This window comes from Rhincodon typus, chromosome 3, assembly GCF_021869965.1.
Source record: "Rhincodon typus isolate 14 chromosome 3, sRhiTyp1.1, whole genome shotgun sequence".
NCBI classification, from domain to species: domain Eukaryota; kingdom Metazoa; phylum Chordata; class Chondrichthyes; order Orectolobiformes; family Rhincodontidae; genus Rhincodon; species Rhincodon typus.
The window spans coordinates 25,934,270-25,952,880 of NC_063334.1; the positions used below are offsets into that span (position 1 = coordinate 25,934,270).

At 42.5% G+C, this 18,611-nt stretch overlaps 1 protein-coding gene across 1 annotated transcript in view; it reads left to right on the forward strand.

Moving 5' to 3' along the window:
- megf10 (multiple EGF-like-domains 10) overlaps positions 1-18,611 on the forward strand; it is a 158,411-nt gene that overhangs the window by 130,056 nt on the left and 9,744 nt on the right. Inside the window, exons 17-21 of the mRNA XM_048594444.1 lie at positions 1,784-1,912; positions 2,462-2,590; positions 12,132-12,260; positions 16,624-16,860; positions 18,441-18,568. Of these exons, the coding sequence (XP_048450401.1) occupies positions 1,784-1,912; positions 2,462-2,590; positions 12,132-12,260; positions 16,624-16,860; positions 18,441-18,568 (752 nt within the window). The remainder of the gene's footprint in view (positions 1-1,783; positions 1,913-2,461; positions 2,591-12,131; positions 12,261-16,623; positions 16,861-18,440; positions 18,569-18,611) is intronic.

Below are 18,611 nucleotides of genomic sequence, written 5' to 3' on the forward strand. Positions count from 1 at the left end.
CTCAGACCAAGCTGGAATGGTCTGGTGTCATAGCCTCCACCACTGGTCCTGTGGAAGAAGAAGTCCCGACCGTGTACCATCTCATACAGCGGGGTCTCCAGGCCCTTGCCCACAAAAAGGAGTGCAGCTTTCTCTCTGTGTACTATGTCCAGGGCAAATGTCAGGAACCACGCAGGACTTGGTACTTGTCCAGATGCACAATGGGCTTTTAAAGATGGCACAAGGCATGCCGATGAATTCTGGGATATCCAGTGAGTGGAGAGTTGGTCCAGGAGTGATGTGAAGCAAAACGGAGTTGAAATCAGACGTGAGAGACACTACAGGGGCAGATAGGTCGTTAATGAGGTGTGTTTGATAAGATAAGGTGAGAAAAGTCACTTGACCTCGTGGCGAGAAATCCTCCAAAAAACCTGTCGTAGCTCGGACTTAGTCAAGAAGCATAAGATTTAGCCCATAGTCTCACAGCATAACAATCTTATAAACCTCAAGTGTAACATCTGTATTGATTTATCACCTTCTATTGAAATAAAATCATTTGCTCTGTAAATCCTTTCTGTTTCAATTGTTACATCACTTGATTAAAACAAATGTATTATAAAACATTGATTAGGTCTCAATTGCAATATTGCAGTTAATTCTGAGCACGAGACTTTAGGAACGATTTCATGGCAATGGAGAGCATGCAGAGGACATTTACCAGGGATACCAGCTCAGTTCCGTGGAGAGGTTGGCGTTGTTCTTCCTGTGTAGGGAAGGGTGAAAGTAGATTTAACAGCCAGGTCCAATATTTCTGAGGTGTTTTGTGGACAAAGACAGACCATTTCCCCTGGCAGGAGGGCTAGTAACTAGAGGACCTAAGCACTGGAGGGGAGATAAGCGGAATCTCTTAATACAGGAACACGTTGGCTAAAAGAGCGAATCACTTTCAAAAGGGTCTTGGATAAGTACAGGAAGGAAAAATATTTGCAGGGTTGTGAAGAAAGAGCAAGGGGCAATGGGGTAATTGAATAGCTGTTTGAGGGAGTTGGCACAAGAATGATGGATTGAATGGCCTCATTCAGTATTGCATGACTGTGAATAGCGCATTTATTTTCTGGTGATATATTATGTTAATAAGATATTCAGGGAAACTTCTGAAGTATTTACCCAAATCCCCTTTGAAAGTTAGTCTTGAATCTACTTCCACCATCCTTTCAGGCAGTCCATTCTATTGTAATTAATCAAAGTGCTAGGAAAATGTTACATCTTTTAAATCTCTCAAGTATGTAAAGGGACTGAGTATAATGGACCAATGTTCTCTGCAATGTAAAAGAATGAGAGGTGACCTTATTGAGATGCGTAAAGGTCTTTGAGGCTTGACTGGCAAACACAGAGGTTGTTTCCCTTAGAGCCTAGAAGATGGGGGCACTGTCAAAGAATTACGGTTCAGGCTTTTTGGACTGAGATGAGGAAGATGTTCTTCACTCAAAGAGCTGTGAAACTTTTGAAAGTCTCTACCCCAGAGAGCTGTTGATGCTCAGTCATTGAGAGTATTCAAGACTGAGATTAATTGATATTTTTGGACGTTGAGGTAACTAAGAAATGTGGAGATTGAGCAGCAAAGTGTACGTTGAGGCAGAAGTTGAGCTATGATCTTCCTGAATGGTGGAGCGGGTTTCAGAGTCCCCTGACCAACCACCAACTCCTCCTATTTCCTGGGCTTTTCAAAGACGTTTCAGGGGAAATTGAGATGCAATTCGTGGTCAAGGCATAAGCTGATAATTTTATCTATTTGTTTTTTTAGCCTGTCCACCTGGATACTGGGGTCCAAACTGTATCCACACCTGCAACTGCCACAATGGAGCCCACTGTAGTGCCTATGATGGGGAATGCAAGTGTACACCAGGCTGGACTGGACTGTATTGCACACAGAGTAAGGACCCGTCTGATCTCTTCCAGCAGCAACATTGTATGATCACAAGTCTCTGTCTGACTGTCTGTCTCTGTCTATCTGTCTCTCTTTCTCTCTCTCTCTTTCTAACTGTCTCTGTCTGTCTCTGTCCCTGTCCATATCTATCTATCTATCTATCTATATCTCTCTCTCTTTCTGACTACCTGTCTCTGTCCATCTCTCACTCTTTTTCTGACTGTCTCTCCCTGTCACAGTCTGGCTCTCTTACTGACTCCCTCTCTCTGTCTATATCTATGTCTGTTTGCCTCTCTCTCTCTCTCTTTCTCTCTGTCTCTCTCTTTCTCGCCCACTTCTAACCTAAGCTTAATTCATGGCTTCTCCAATGTATTTTAAGTTGAGTGTGCACCATTAACAACAAGTTGAGTGCTGATTATTTTCGTTTTGGATTCTTTGTGGCATAGTGAGTCTGGGAGATCAAGAGCAATGCAACATTTGCAAATACTTTGAAAGCAGATTCTACTCCTCGGTGGCTAAATTTGAAGCCATTCTCTTTTCTTTTTGTGACTGCAGGATGCCCGTTAGGTTATTACGGGAGGGATTGTGGTGAACTGTGCCAGTGTCAGAACGGAGCTGACTGTGACCACATCTCAGGGCAGTGCACCTGTCGTATTGGATTCATGGGCAAACACTGCCAGCAAAGTGAGTGCAACATTGGCCAGATTGATGGCAAAGGTGGAATCCTGGGGACAACGAGTGGTATGGTAGGTTAGTGGTTAGCAGCGCTGTCTCGCAGCAGCAGGGACCCAGGTTCGATTCCACCCCCGGGCGACTGTCTGTGTGGAGTTTGCAATATTTCCCTGTGTCTGTGTGGGATTCCTCCAAGTGCTCTGGTTTCCACAGATGTGCAGATTAGGTGGATTAGCCATGCTAAATTGCTCATAGTGTCCAGGGATATGCAGGCTGGGTGGATTAGCTGTGGGGGAATGCAGGGTTGCAGGGATAAATTAGGAGGATGGATCTGGATGGGATACTGTTCAGAGGGTCGGTGCAGACTTGAGGGGCTGAATGGCCTCTTGCTGTATAATAGGGATTCTCTGACTCTAATGTTTCAGTGGAGAAAGGGCACAGGCAGGCTGGGCTAAATGGCTTCCTCCTGTGCTATATCATTCACAAATTCTGATCAGCAAGCAACTTCTATCAATCCAGAGAATAAGTGATTGTTAGAGCCTGGAATTGAGATCAGACTTTTGTTTCCCCATGCCTTTTTATTCTAAAACACTTAATTTGTTTTGGTTCTTCTTGTTCTACTTTATGACATTTGTCATAGAAATTTGAGGTGCTCCGCAATTGTTGTCGCAAGAGAAGTAGTGCTTTCAGAGCAGCAAGCATCTCACTCAGTGTCATCCTCAGCTCATAGGCACAAAGGAAATAGGAGCAGAAGGAGGCCATTCAGCCCCTCAAACCTGCTCCACCATGCAACTCGATCTTGGCTGCTCATCTATGTCTGTGCAATTTTCCTGCACTGTCCCCATAAACCTTGATATCCTTGCTGTCTAAGTATCTATTAGACTATTTAATATAACTTATGACTGAGCCTCCACATCCCGCTAAGGTAGGGAGTAGCAAAGAATCAGCACCCTTGTACTGAAGAAATCCTTCCTCCACTCAGTGCTTGTTCTGAGGTTGTACGGTCTGGTTCTAGATCCCACCATTTCCCACAGCCAGGGGAAGCACCCTTTCTGCCTCAGTTGTTTTATAGTTATAGAATCATAGACACCCTACAGTGTGAAGGCAGGCCATTTGGCTCATTGAGTCTGCACCAACCCTCTGAAGTGCATCCCACCAAGGCCCACTTCTGTCCCTGTAATCCGGCATTTCCCATGGCTGATCCACCTAGCCTGCACATCCCTGGACACCACGGGACAATTTAGCATGGCCAATCCACCTAACCTGCACATCTTTGGACTATAGGAGGAAAGCAGAGCACCCGGAGGAAAGCCACAAAGACACAAGAATGTGCAAACTGCACACAGACAGCCACCCGAGGGTAGAATCAAACCTGGGTGCCTGGCGCTGTGAGGCAGCAGTGCTAACCATCAAGCTACCATGCTGCCAGTGCCAACTGTTGGTTGTTAAGCTGTAGATGTGCCAGCTTGCTCGGGTGTCAAAAGATCTCACAGAAACTATTTGGCAAAAGTATAGATGGGCACTCCCTAGTCTCCTGTCAATATTTATTCCTCGCTTGGAAAAATAGATGATCTTTTCATTGATATTTGCATTGCTGTTTGTAGGAGTTTGCTATGTGCAAATTTGCGGCTGTATTATAGCAATAAGTAGACTTAAAAATTAGTTCATCGGCTGTAAAGCAGTTTATGTCATTCCGAAGCTGCAAAAGCTGCTGTAGAAATGCAAATCCTTCTTCTAGTATCCTTAGAGATGGGGTACATAATTTTTTTTAAAAATGCTCTGGAAAAATATGTACATAACATGGAACTGACTTGTTTTAAGCAATCAAAAATTGAAACATTTCTGAGTAACCAAGTTTGAATCTTCCATACCACAACATCTAAATATAGCAAGCTCATTGAGCTAAACATCAATAACAGTCTTGCTTTCTGTGAACTAAACTCAACTCCAAACAAATTGAGCATTAACCTGTTTCCTCAGTGACTGCTGGTAGTTCCTAAGTGTGAAGTGATAGCCAAACTTTTCCCCAACGGTGTGTTTTTAAAAATGTGAATTCAAAATCAAAATATAAGGCAATCCTTAAGCAAAAAATCTTTTTTTGTCTGAAGTCATTGACAGTAAACTACAAAAGTAGTTATTTTTTGCCAAATGTGAATGCAGCTGGGAGGTTATTTAAGGCAAAATGTAATCTCTCATTGCTTCCCCCTTCAGGGAAAGCTCATGTTTGCCCTTCCAATCTAAAGATTTCACAGCCTGGAAAAGTAATTTGATCAAGGTCCTTTCCAGGCAGCTTATTGTCCTTACTGTCTGAACAGGAAAATCTCAGTGTGGTCTGTAACAACCACAGTTATAAGTCCACATCCATGTACTGATGTTACAGCCATCAATGAAGAATTAGCTGTTGCACTAGCTTTGTCTACTTGACCTGCCTTTATGAGAGTATTTTGACTTTATTCGTTCAAAGGAGGTGGACTCTGCTGGCTGGGTCAGCATTTATTGCCCATCCCTAATTGCCCTGGAGGAGGTGGTGGTGAGCTACCTTCTTGAACCGCTGCAATTTTTGGGATTACCATTGACCACAAACCATCAAGAGTGCTGTTAGGAAGAGAGTTACAGGATCTTGATCCGGCAACACTGAAGGAATGGTTACATCGCTCCAAATTGTGATGGTGAGTGATTTGGAAGGAAACTTACAGGAGGTGGTCGTAGACGTCTACAGCACAGAAAAAAATCTCTTCACCCATCAAGTCAGCCCTTGTCAAAAACAACCACCTACTTTTCTAATCCAGCAATTGACCCATAGCCTTGTATATTTTGCCATTGCAGGTGCACATCTAAAAACTTCTTTGATGTGATGAGGGTTTCTGCTTCTACCAATCTTACAGGCAGTGCCACCCTCTGAGTGGGGTGGTGTTCCCATGCTTCTGTTGTTCTTGTCCTTCTAGGTGGTAGAGATCACAAGGTTTGGAAAGTGTTCATGAGTGGACAAAGGTAACTTGTTGCAATGCATTTTGTCGATGCTACCCACTGCTGTCACTGTGCATCCCTGGTAAAGGGGATGAGTGTTGAAGGTAGTGGATGGGGTGCCAAGAGTGGGCAGCTTTGTCTGGATGGTGTGGAGCTTCTTGAGAGTAGTTTGACCTGCCCTCATCCAGACAAATGGAGACTACTCCAGCACAGTTTTGACTTGTATCTTTTTGATGTTTGGCAGAATTTGGAAAGAGAACAGGTGAGTTATTCAGCACAGACCCTTGGCATCTGACCTGCTCTTGTAGCTACAGTATTTATCTAGCTGACCGAGTTCAGTTTGTAGTCAACGGTAACCCCCAGGATGTTGACAGCTGAGGATTGAGCAATGGCAATGCCTCTAAAAGGGGCTATGGATGAATTCTCTCTTGTTGGAGGTGGTCGTTGCCTGCACTTGTGTGGCACAAATGGTACTTGCCAAGTACCAGCCCAAATTTGGATATTATCCAGGTTTTGCTCCGTATGAATGTGGATTGCCTCAGTGTTTTGAGGAGTGTTGGAAATTAAAGTCCCCTTTAAAATGGAATTATTTTGAAACAGATACAGAAACTCAGCAAGTCTGGCAGCATCTGTGGAGAGAAAGCAGCGTCAACATTTTGGGTCCAGCGACCCTTCTTCGGAACTGGACCTGCTGAGTTTCTCCAGAAATCTGTTTTATTTTAGGTCTCCAGCATCCACAGCTGTTTGGTTTTTTTGTAAACAAAATATTTAATGGGTGCCACACTACACTACCATCAATGCAGTGTTCAAGAATATAGGACATTTTGGTCTTAGTAGGAATGGAAACTAAAATTCACATGGAGGTGGGCAAGGGAACAACAGTCATCTTGACATCATGAGGAGTTGTCCAATGATCATTGGCCTTTACAAAATTAATATGACCAACACCTTCTGCACCAACAGCCTGTTTGTCCTCTGGTCTTAGTGAACCATCCTTAATTGTCAAGGTTGAATACTTCATGTGTCTAATCAACTTCTTACAAACTTAATAAACTATCTGAAAATTCCTTCTAAGTGGTCGACTGCCCATATTTAGGTACCTCTGATCATGAATCCCCTAAATCCAACAGAAATTGTGAATGGTGCTGAACATTGAGCAATCAGTGAATTATGCCAACAGTGAACATCCTCACTTCTGACCTTAGGATGGAGTGAAGGTCATTGCTGAAGCACCTTAACATATTTTGGCCCTCCTGCCCAGGTGTCCAACACCACAATTATCTTCCTTTGTGCTGGGTATGAAGAGTTTTCCATTGATTCCCATTGACTTCAGTTTTGCTAGGGCTTCAAATGCGCTTTGCTGCCAAGAGTAATCACTCTCGCCTTTGGAGTTCAGCTCCTTTGTCCGTATTTGAACCGAGGATGTAATGATGTCAGGAGCTGAGTGACTCTGACAGAACCAAAACTGTGTGTCACTGAGCAGTTTATTGCAAAGCAAGTGCCGCTTGATAGCATTTTGATGACACCTTCTATCACTTTAATGATTGAGAGTAGGCAAATGCAGCAGTAATTAGAAAAGTTGGAGTTGATCTGCGTTTTGTGGTCAGGCCAAACCTGGGCATTTTTCCATATTATGGGTTTGATGCCAGTATTGTAGCCACACTGGAGCATGGACAGGGACACAGCTCATTGTGGAGCACAGGTCTTCAGTACTATTCTCAGAACGTTGTCTGGGTCCACGGCCTTTGCACTATTTAATGCCTTCGGTTGTTTCTTGATATCATTTGGAGTACATTGAATTGGCTGAAGACTGGCATCTGGAATACTGGGGATCTCAGGAGGAGGTTGAGATGGAGCATCCACTCAGCATTTCTGGCTGAAGGTGGATATCAGTGCCGCATCTTGTCATTTGCATGGGTATGCTGGGCTCCTCGTTATTGAGGCTGGGGCTATTTGTAGAGCCTCCTCTTCCCATTAGTTGTTTAATTGTTCACCACCATTCATGACTCGATGTGAAAGGACTGCAGGGCTTAGGTCTGACCTGTAGGTTGTGGGATCACTTCGTTCTGTTTACCGCATGCACCTTTTGTGCAAGTAGTCCTCTTTTGTAGTTTAACAAGGTGGACATCTCATTTTCAGATATACCTGGTGCTGCTCTTGGCTTGCCCTCCTGCATTCTTCATTGACTGTCACCCTATCTTTCTATAAAGCTGCAAGTACTGTGCTTAGCATAGAGTATCATTGAAATTCCAGTCTTCGTTAAGTATAGACTGATTAATCATGATACCAAAGCGAGTAACAGAACTAAGAGGGAGATGTTGGTGTAGCAAGTAATGTCATTGCACCAATAATCCAGGGGCTGTGGAGATACACGTTCAAATCCTGCCAAGGCTCTGGTGGTATTTAAATTTAATTAATAAATTGGAAATTGGAAATCTGGTTTCAGTAATCATAACCTTGAAACTGTCGTTAATTGTAAAAATCGGGCTGTTTCCACACACAGCAATATCTTGACCGTGTCTGTTCTGGAGCTTAGGTCTTTCCTTGGGCTGGTGAATTATTTCAGAAAGTTTGTACATAAATTAGCCTCCATCCTGGCACCTTTGCATCAACTCTGAAAAAAAGGGTCACCATTAGAAATGGTTGCGTAGCCATGCCATAGCTTTCAGGGAAGTGAAGAAACAGCTAACATCGTCTAAGGTATTGGCACACAAGATCTGGAATAGACATGTGATGCCTTCCTGCATGGCTCCAGGCTAGTATTAGTTCATAGGTAGCCCAATGGAGCGAATGCTCAATAGTGTATGTATCCAGGACTTTGGCTAATGCAGAGTATAAATGTTCCCAGATAGAGAAGAAAGGCTTGATGGTCATGTTTGGAGTCAGGAAGTTCCACTAGTACCTTTATGGACATAAATTTGTAATGAAAATGGACCATAAACCCCTGCTGTGTATATTTAAAGAGGAAAAGGCAGTGCCACCCATAGCTTCAGGCCAAATTCCAACAGTGGACACTAATCTAAGTACGTACAATCACAAGTTGGAACACTGTCTGGGAGGTCAAGTAGCAAATGCTCATGCATAAGCCTCCTCCCACTAGCAGATACACCACTGGTGGGGTCGCCACTGGATGAATCCGCAACGGAAATAAAATGTCTGGACACACTTTCAGTCACAGCTGACCTTTGGACGCAGAAAGATCCGGTCCTGGCAAAACTGAAACAGCTGGTGGTGATGGGGGAAACCAAAGGGCCGCCACAACCAGAGTTGAAACCTTTTTGGACCCGGAGAGACCAGATCACAGTGGAGGATGGCATATTCTTAATGGGAGCAAGAGTGATTGTCCCGAGCAATGGTCGCCACCAGATATTGAACTCCACCAAGGTCATTCAGGGGTTTCAAAAATCAAGATGTTAGCGAGAAGTTATGTCTGGTGGCCAGGAATAGCTGCAGACGTAGCCGCATTGGTGGGCAGTTTTCAGAGTGCCAACAAGGACAGAAATTACTGCCAGCAGCTCCCCCACATTCGGGTAAACCCCAGACTCAGTTACATGTCGTCTATGTAGGTCTGTTCATGGGCTCAGTGTTCATTGTAGATGCCCACTCAAAGTGGCTGGATGTGCAGAGTTCATTTGTCAAATACGGGGACGACAATAGAAAAACTGCCTGCATTATTTGCAAAACATAGACTCCTAGAAGTTTTAGTCACGGATAACAGGCCATCGTTTGCCAGCAGGGAACTTGAGTATTTCCTAAAGTCAAATGGTATCCATCATATAAAGACAGCTCCATACCGTCCACCGTGCAATGGTCTGGCAGAAAGAGGAGCACACACCCTGAAGGCAGGCTTAAATAAATAGCCTACACATTCACCAGATACTGAACTGTCCCCATTCCTATTTGATTATAGGACCACCCCTCATACAACTACAGGGCTAGCTTCAGCAGTGTTGTTAAAGGGGAGAAGGGTCCGCACCAGGTTAAATCTCGTCTTCCCTGGCCTGGCGGGGGAGGGTGAAATGGCATCAGGAGTGCCAGTGCCAGACACAAGACTCTAGTAAGCGAGAGAGATGGTTTACTTCAGGGGACGGAGTTTAGTGTAGGAACCACAGGAATGGCCCTGCATGGGTAAGAGACATGGTGGACACGAGGTCAAGTCCAGTGATGGATAAAGTTTGGGTAGGTGAGGCAGTCCTGAACAAGCATGTGGAACATATGAAAGCTGAAAACTCACAAACAGTGCGAGAGTAAAACATGCCCAGCTCCTCAACAGCTTTCCAACTGTTCCAGAACCCATGGGTTCTCCCTCTCCGTCAAGTGTTGCAGATACCTTGGAATCTGAGATGGACATGGCAGATGTCACCACCTTGATTCCTTTGCCACCTGAAGAAGAGAATGAATTTCTTCCGAGACGCCCTGGGCGCAAGAGACGAGCTAATGTGTATCCAAGGCAGAGTTGGAGGAACCTGACCTGGTGCTGTGTCCTTGGCCTATGTCCTCGGACTCAGAGGGAGAGGAATGTAGTGATTGTAATGAAGTTAGTCTAGTGGACCTCATCGAATATGAGTTCCCTGATTGGGGTTGTTAATCTAGTCCAATCAGGGAGCCCTATCTGACAGATAAGAACAGGAGTGTCAGAGGTTCTGCTCACTGGGAGAGCTGGCTCTGAGGGAACTGGATCAGTGTTGAGGACTCTCCACGTGTAAATAAAGGATGACTTGGTGACGAGATACTGACCTCTGTGGAGTTATTTCAGTTCCAATATAGTGGAACGATGCAGGAGACCAAGGGCAGAATGGAAGATGAGCGGAGAATTAAAATTACTGCTAGCTCAGGGTATTGATTGCAGGACGATTGTTTTATCTGAGTTTAGACTCTGCAGTGTAGACATCAAGACGTCAGCACTGAATCCCCACCTGTTAATGATTTCTCTGTCTACTTTTCACTACATTTGTAACCTCACCATGAAATCTAGAAATGTGAGAAACCCACGTAGTTCTGTCCCCTTCAGCTGATGCCCTGTCTGAACAGAAGGGTTGAACACTGAAGGCAGTGGAGCATTCAGTCCCAGCTGCCGTGGTATTTCTGCTCCACCTAGTGGTCACAGGGTAAGCTGCAGGTTTTCGCAGACCATTAATTTGAATTGCAATCACGGAATTGTTAATCAGATCTGTGCTCTCTGATTGACGTATCCAATGGTCCCACTCCACAGCTTTATTCCCCATTGACCTGCAAATATTTCCTCTCAGTGGCATAAATATTTGCCGAAGTGTTAATGTGGTGATAGCAAACATTATTCACAGTTCCAAGTGCAGGTTTGGATGAGGTCAACTTGTTTTCACTGAAGTGCCTTTACTGTAGTAAGATATCTCAGGTGTTTCGTAGGTAGGATTAACAGACAAAATTTGACTCCCAAGCCACATAGGGAGAAGATGCATCTTAAAGGAGGAAAGCGAGGGAGTTTAAACTCCAGGCAATTGAAGACCTGGCTGCCCATGTTACAAGAAAGTCATGGAGATTACTAAATAAATCTCTCATCTGTTGCAGGCATGGGTATTACTGGCTACTAATCTGTATATTTGTTATATCCAACCAAATGTGTACCTAGGTGCAACAGAGATGAAAATTAGCCTTATTACTCGAACTGTGCATTTTTAAAATGAGGTTCAGCAATGCACAAGACCTTGTTACATGAATAACCTCAAAATTGCCATAGTTCATTATTAATAAGATGTGTTACAGCAAAATTTTTACTTTCCAACTTGATTTCCAATTTTGAAGCTAGCCACGCAGTCATTTTATTCATGTAGCATCTGCCAGACTGTGACTCTGGTTGGCACTTACACCTCTGGGTCAGAAGATTGTGGTTTAAATTCTGAGAAAGAGCTTGAACTAAAATTCGAGGCTGATGCTAGCCATGCAGTACTGATGCAGTACACATCACTGTCAGGGGTGTTATCTTCAGGATGAGATGGCCTTTCCAATACACACAAACAATTCCACTGCATTATGTTGAAGAAGAGCAGAGGAACTCCCCCTTTTGGGATGGCCAATATTTATCCCTGAACCATTTCCTTATTGCCAAAACTGATTATCACATTGCTGTTTGTGGGAGCTTCCCCTGTACAAATTGGGTCACAGCATTTCTCTACATCACAGCAATGACTTCCCCAACATTTGCCTGAGACCAGCCTGCACAGTGAATACTGCTGGGCTTCCAGTACTGTGGGTAAAATGCCAGTGGTAGCAGCATGGGTCCATTAAGTAGTCATTAACTAGCCACGTCAAAGTTTCACTAGGCCAAGGGCAGATGTTGCCCCTGTTGCCCACAAAATATCAGATGGCTTGGGGTGTGGGTGGCAGCACTGGATTTTGTGTGCAGTCACCCCCTTCCCCCCAATTCCCAGCCTTCAAACCAGCCAGTGGGAAGCATAAAATGCAGCTCCATGTAGTAGACTAACAAGAGATATTTTAATTTGCTGAATAATAGTGAGTGGTTCAGTGTGGCCAATTATAAATACAGGAGACTGCAGCCAGGAATATTTACCATGTCTTGTCTGACCAGCCTGATATTGATGTCTCACAGGATGTTTACCAGGCACCTATGGTTATGGCTGTCGACAGGTGTGTGACTGTCTGAACAACTCCACATGTGACCATATTAAAGGCACTTGTTATTGCAGCCCAGGATGGAAGGGTTCAAAGTGTGATCAAGGTATGTTATTCACTGCCAGTCCAGCAGCCACACTTTATATCTGTTGGCAATCTTGTTCACCGCCTTAAACCTTGACAATCAGTGAATCTCTTCAGTTTAAGAAAATGTTAAGTTCAGCATTGATCTCCCACTTTCTGCATGTGTATTAATAAATAAGTTTCAGTGTAATCCAAAGTACTTGGACAGGCTACGTTTTAGAATGGAAGTTCCACATGGAAGTCACCAGTCATTCAATCCATCAAGTTAGCCTTTAATTTCCCATATGAACAAGTAGTTCCAATCACATTTACTTATCTTGCTCCCATACCCCTTCATCTCTAATGCAATCTTATCCTGAATATTAACTGGTTTCTGTCTCAAGCACATGCTAATCCTGGAAGAGAATTCTTCACACAACTCTCTGGATCAAAATGTTCCTCCATTCCTTTGTTCCATGTCTCTTACAATTAATCTTGTATCAACAGCCCCCTCATTCTTGACCTCACATCCTGGAAATTGTCTGCTTCTACCTTTTGATGACAGCAGATATTTTAATCAGATTTTACCATAATTTCCCAATGAGACAAACCACCGATTTTTCAAATATTTCTTCTTCATATCTGTGTTTCCTCACATGGGTATCATCCAAGTGAATCTTTGTTGGTGTCTTTCTAAGAAGTCTCAATAGTGTGGATCTTAACATTGCACAGAGCTCAAACTGAGGTATCACTGTTTTATAAAGGCTTAGCATTTTTGCTAGCCTTCAGTAATCGTGGTGAACTCAATGTATGTATAGATTGAGTAAATCTACTGAGCACCAATGTTGTGGAGAAAGAATTCTTGGAAGAGTTTCAGATGGTTTCCAGGAGTAAGATGTTAAGGAATCAACCAAGATGTAGTCTATTTTAGATAAGATCATAAGACATAGGAGCATTTTGACTCTTTGAGCCATTAAGTCTCCTCCACCATTCATTGACACATAGTTAATCTTATAATCCTCAACTCCACTTTCCTGCCTTTTCCCCATAACTCTTGCTTTCCACACCGAAAAATCTATCTATCTCAGCCTTGAAGACACTTAAAGGCTCAAACTTACCACCCCTCTGTGATAAAGAATTCCCCAGATTCACCACCCTCAGAGGACAGAGGAAATTCCTCCTCATCTCTGTCTCAAATGGACGATTCGATCCTCTGAGATTATGCCCTCCAATTCTAGATTCTCCCATTGGGGGAAACAAATTCTACGCATCCACCATCTCAAGCTCCCAGTATTTTATATGTTTCAGTAGGCCTCTTCTCATTCTCCTAAACTCCAGTGAGCGCAAGCCCAACCTACTCAACCTACTCAAAAGAGAGTGGACTGCATCCACTGCCAGTGTGTATTTATTCCTTTTTGGAATTCCCTTCCTCTATAAGCAGTGAATGCAGAATTTTTAAATCGTTTTAAGGTGGAGGTAGATAGTTTCTTGATTACCAAAGGGATGAAAGGTTACCAGGTGTGTGCGGGATTGCAGAATCGAGGTTAAAATCAGATCACCCATGATCTTATTGAATGGTGGGACAGAATCAAAGGGCTAGGTGGCCGACTCTCGTTCCTTGTTTGTATGTTCGTATGTAGATAAAGGGACCAGAACTGTTTGCTGTAGTCCAGCTGAGATCTGACCAGTGCCTTGTGTAGTTTTAACAAGACCTCCCCCTTTTAATGCTCCACTCCTTTTGACATAAAGGCCAACATTATATTAGCCTTCCTAACTACTTCCGGTATTTGGCTGCTGACTTTTTGTGAGTCATGCACTAGGACCCCGAACCCCCTCTGTGCTGCAGCTTTCTGCATTTACATAATAGTCAGCTCCCCTTCTTCCTGCCAACGTACACAACTTCACATTTTCCCATATTTTATTCCACCTATCAAGTTTTTCCCACTCAATTAAAGTGTCTGTGTCCCCTTGTAGAGTCTTTGTGTCATCTTTGCTACTTGCCTTCCCATCTATTTTTGTGTGATCTGCAAACTTGGCTACAGTACATTCAGTTCTGCCACCCAGGTCATTGTATACAGTAAATAATTGTGGCTCCAGGAGTGATCACCATGGCACTCCACAAGTTACAGGTTATCCCAACTCCCTGTTTTCTAATGGTTAGTCAGTCCTCCATCCATGCTAATACACCAACCCAATGCTGTAGGCTCTTATTTTATTAAGTATCTTTTGTGCAGGACCTTTTCGCATTCCTTTTTGAAATCCAAATATATTATGTCTACTGCTTCCCCCTTATCTATCCTGCTTGCAACCTTCTTAAAGAACTCTAATAAACTTCTCAGGCCTGATTTCTCTTTCATGAGGCCATGCTGACTCTACAGGATTACACAGTAGATTTTCAAATGTTCTACTGTCACATCCTTAATAATAGTCTCTAATATTATGCTAATAATGTTAAGCCATGTTACCTGTTTTTGTCTCTCTCTCCTTTTCAAAAAAGATGTTAAATTAGTAGTTTACCAATCCCCTGGAGCTTTTCCACAATCTAAGGATTCTTGGAAAATTACTGCCAGCACTCTGGTATAATACAATGAAAAAGGGCTAATTAATAATCTTGTTCTGAAAGAAACTTGGCAAACAATGACCATAAGATACAAAATATTCCATTAAGTTTGAAAATCTGAAACTTAAATCTAAACAAGGGCATTTATGAAGGTAGGTGGAGTAAGTTACCTGTGGTGAATTGGAGAAAATACATAACAAGGTCTGATAGTAGATAGACAATGGCTATTGATTAAAGAATTTATTTTTAAGGGAGTTAAAGATAGTGGAAAATCAAAGGAAGAAGGTGATAAAATCACAAAAAGCAGGTTGTTATGTCTGAGGATTTGGATAATGTTAGTATTCAGCAAAGAAGGATGAAGAAATGAATAAAGAAATGCATACAAATATAAGATAGGAAGTAATGTACAAATTAATTGTAAAGCTTCTATAGCTATGTGAACAGGAAAAGCTCAGCAAAGACAAATGTGGGTCCATTACAAGTAGCAATAGGAGAATTTACAATGGGAAATAGAGAAATGGTGGAGAAGCTAAATAATTACTTTGTGTCTATCTTCAAGGAGGAAATTACAGGAAGAGGCCTTGAAACAATTGAGATCCAAGGGTCTAGTGAGAGTGAGAACCTGACAGAAATCAATCCTAGTAAAGAAGTGGCATTGGAGAAATTAATGGGATTGAAAGATGACAAATCCTCAATGACTTTCATCCCAGAGCGTTGAATGAGATGACTACAGAGTTAATGGATGCTTTGTTCATTATTTTTCAAAATTCTATTTATTCTTGAATTAGCACCTGCAGATTGAAAAGTTGTAAATATAACCCCACTTTTAAGAAAGGAGGGAGAGAGAAAACAAGAAACTACATACCTGCGTGACACCCATAGTAAGGGAAATACTAAAATACATTGCAAAGGATGTGATTACTGGATATTTAGAAAATAATTTCTTGATTGGGCAGAGACGATGTGAATTGACAAAAGGAAAGTCATTATTAACCAACCTGATTTTTATTTGAGGATTTTATTTGTGGAATCGTTAATTGCATCTGATGGAGGTAGTGAGTTTGCATTTTCAAAAGGCTTTTGATGAGGTCTGACATGAGAGGTGTGAAAAAAAATGAAAGTGCATGGGACTAGGCGGTAATGTACGAGAATGGATTGAGGATTGATTAATGAACAGAAAAGAAGAGAGTAGGAATAATTAGATGATTCTCAATTTGGAAGGCTGTGACCAGTGGGGTATCATAAAGATCACTGTTTGGACTCTCGCTGTACAGAATCTATCTCAGATTAGCAAAAGATTAGCAAAGACAACTGGGTGTCGATTGCAGGAGTATTGACAATGGGATATGGGGAAATGACAGAGAAGCTAAATTATTCATTTGTATCCATCTTCATGAAGGAAATTACAAGAAGCTTCCTAAAATAATTAAGATTTAAGGGTCTAGTGAGAGTGAGGAACATACAGATAATTAGAAATTTGGATGCAAGTGTGGAGTTCTTGAGGAGCTGTATCTCTAGCACATAGAGGGTGAAAATCATTGGAGTTGAAGATCTCAGGTTCTGTGGAATCTCTATTCAGTCTCAGCTGCTGTAATTGGGTTGACTCTAAAGCATGGGGATTTTAAATCTGCTGGTTTCAACTTATGCATTACCACTTACAGAAGGTTCCCAGTTTGACCAACATCCCCCTCAGCCTGCAGTTATCACAAATAGTATCATCTGGCCAAAGGAATTCTGAAAACTCTATCCAATCCTTACAGGGAACTCAACCCCAGAGCGGTGGGGTCTTTCCTGTGTTATAAATGCTGCGCCATCTTAAATTCAATTTCCTTTTTGCATTTTCCAGCCGGAGTTATAATTGTGGGAAATCTAAATAGCCTTAGCAGGACCAGCACTGCCATTCCTGCTGATTCACATCATATTGGGGCGACAGTGGGGATTGTCATCCTGCTCCTGATTGTCCTCTTCCTCCTGGTGCTCTTCGTAATGTATCGTCGAAAACAACAGGGGAAGGAGGCTAACATGACAGCCGTCACCTACTCTCCCGCTCTCAGAGTCATGAATGCGGATTATGCGATTTCAGGTGAGTACCTTCCTGCACCAAGCTGCCAAATACCGGTCAACAGTTTGTGTTCATTATGGCGTGCAAAAATTATGGCGTGTTATTATGTAGGCAACGGTAATTGATCATTAAGCTTCTCTAGTCTAATCCACTGGCCATTCAATAAGACTAAGACTGCTATTGTAATCTCCCTGCCTTAGTTCCCTATCCCTTCATACCCAACGATAGTATATTAATGAAAGCAAAGTACTGCAGATGCTAGAAACAAACACATAGAATGCTAGAGATAGCAGGTCTGGCAGCATCTGTGGAGAGAGAAACAGAGTTGACATTTCGAATCCAGTATGACTCTTGTTCAACTCAGTTCTATCGAGACCACTCATGATTTTGAAAACTTCTATCCTATCTCCTCTTACCCTTTCTACATGCATACACGTATACACCCAGGTTGCTCTGTTCCTCAATCCCATTAATTATTGTTCCCCTTGTTTTATATTGTCTATACATGATCCTCCTACAAAATATCACCTCACACTTCTCTGCACTGAACTTCAACTGCTACCTCTCTGCCCACTCCTGTCTATACTCATTTGGAGTTTTGCACTGTCTTCATCACAGTTTGCAATGCTACCATGTGCAGTATCATGTGCAGACTTTGAAATTGTCTCCTGCACACCAAGATCTAGATCATTAATATATCAACAAAAGACTGGTCCTAATACTGACCCCTGGGGTACTCCACTACAAACCTCCCACCAGTCTGAAAAGTATCCATTGATCTATCTGTTCCCTATCGCTCAGTCGATGATGTATCCACAGTACAACTACCCCGATTATTCTGATGAAGTCTAATATATGGCATTGTACCAAATGCTTTTTGAAAGTCCATGTACAACATATCAAAGATATCCACATTGACCCTTGCTGTTAACTCTTCTCAAACACAACTTCCCCTTTATGAATCCATGATGGCTGTTCTTATATAATCTATCCTTTTGAATTAAATTGATTTTACTGATTGCATTTAACTTCCACCAGCTGTCGCAGTAGGATTTGAACCCACGTTCCCCAGAGCATAAGGTTGGCCCTCTGGATTCCAAGTCCAGTGACAATAACAATGCACCATGATTTCTCGCTGGAGCAAAGGAACAGAGGAGGCCATTCAGCCCATCAAACCTGCTCTACCATTCATTGAAAGCATGGCTGATATGTGACCTTATAATGTATACTTGCTTTTGCCCCAACCTGTTGTTTTCTTTGAGTAACAAGCAACAGAAATAACAAGCTCAGATTTAAAATGAATACTTCATCTAACATCAATTGTAAGGAGAGTTCTAAATTTCTGCCACCCAGTGTGTGTGCGTGTTTTTTAATTTCGCTGCTGAAAGGACTGGCTGTAATTATTAAACTGTGATCCTGGATTCTGAAAGCAGTGAAGGTACTTAATAAAAACAAAAACAAAAAGGACTGGAAATTCTGAGCATCTATGGAGTGAGAGGAAAACAGAGTTAAATTTCAGATCTGTTTTATACTTTTGGATGACTCAGAGAGCAGGTTGTGAGCAGAATTTTCTGAGTCTTGTTGACTGTTTTTTTCTGTAGAAAATATGCAACAAGGTAATGCTGGGAATGCAAACAGCCATTATTTCTCCAACCCAAGCTACCATACCTTAGCACAATGTGGCAGCCCACCTCACACCAACAACTATCAACGGAACGGCTCTGGAAAGGTAAGATATATTGACCATGAACTAATTTATAATAATTGCAGTT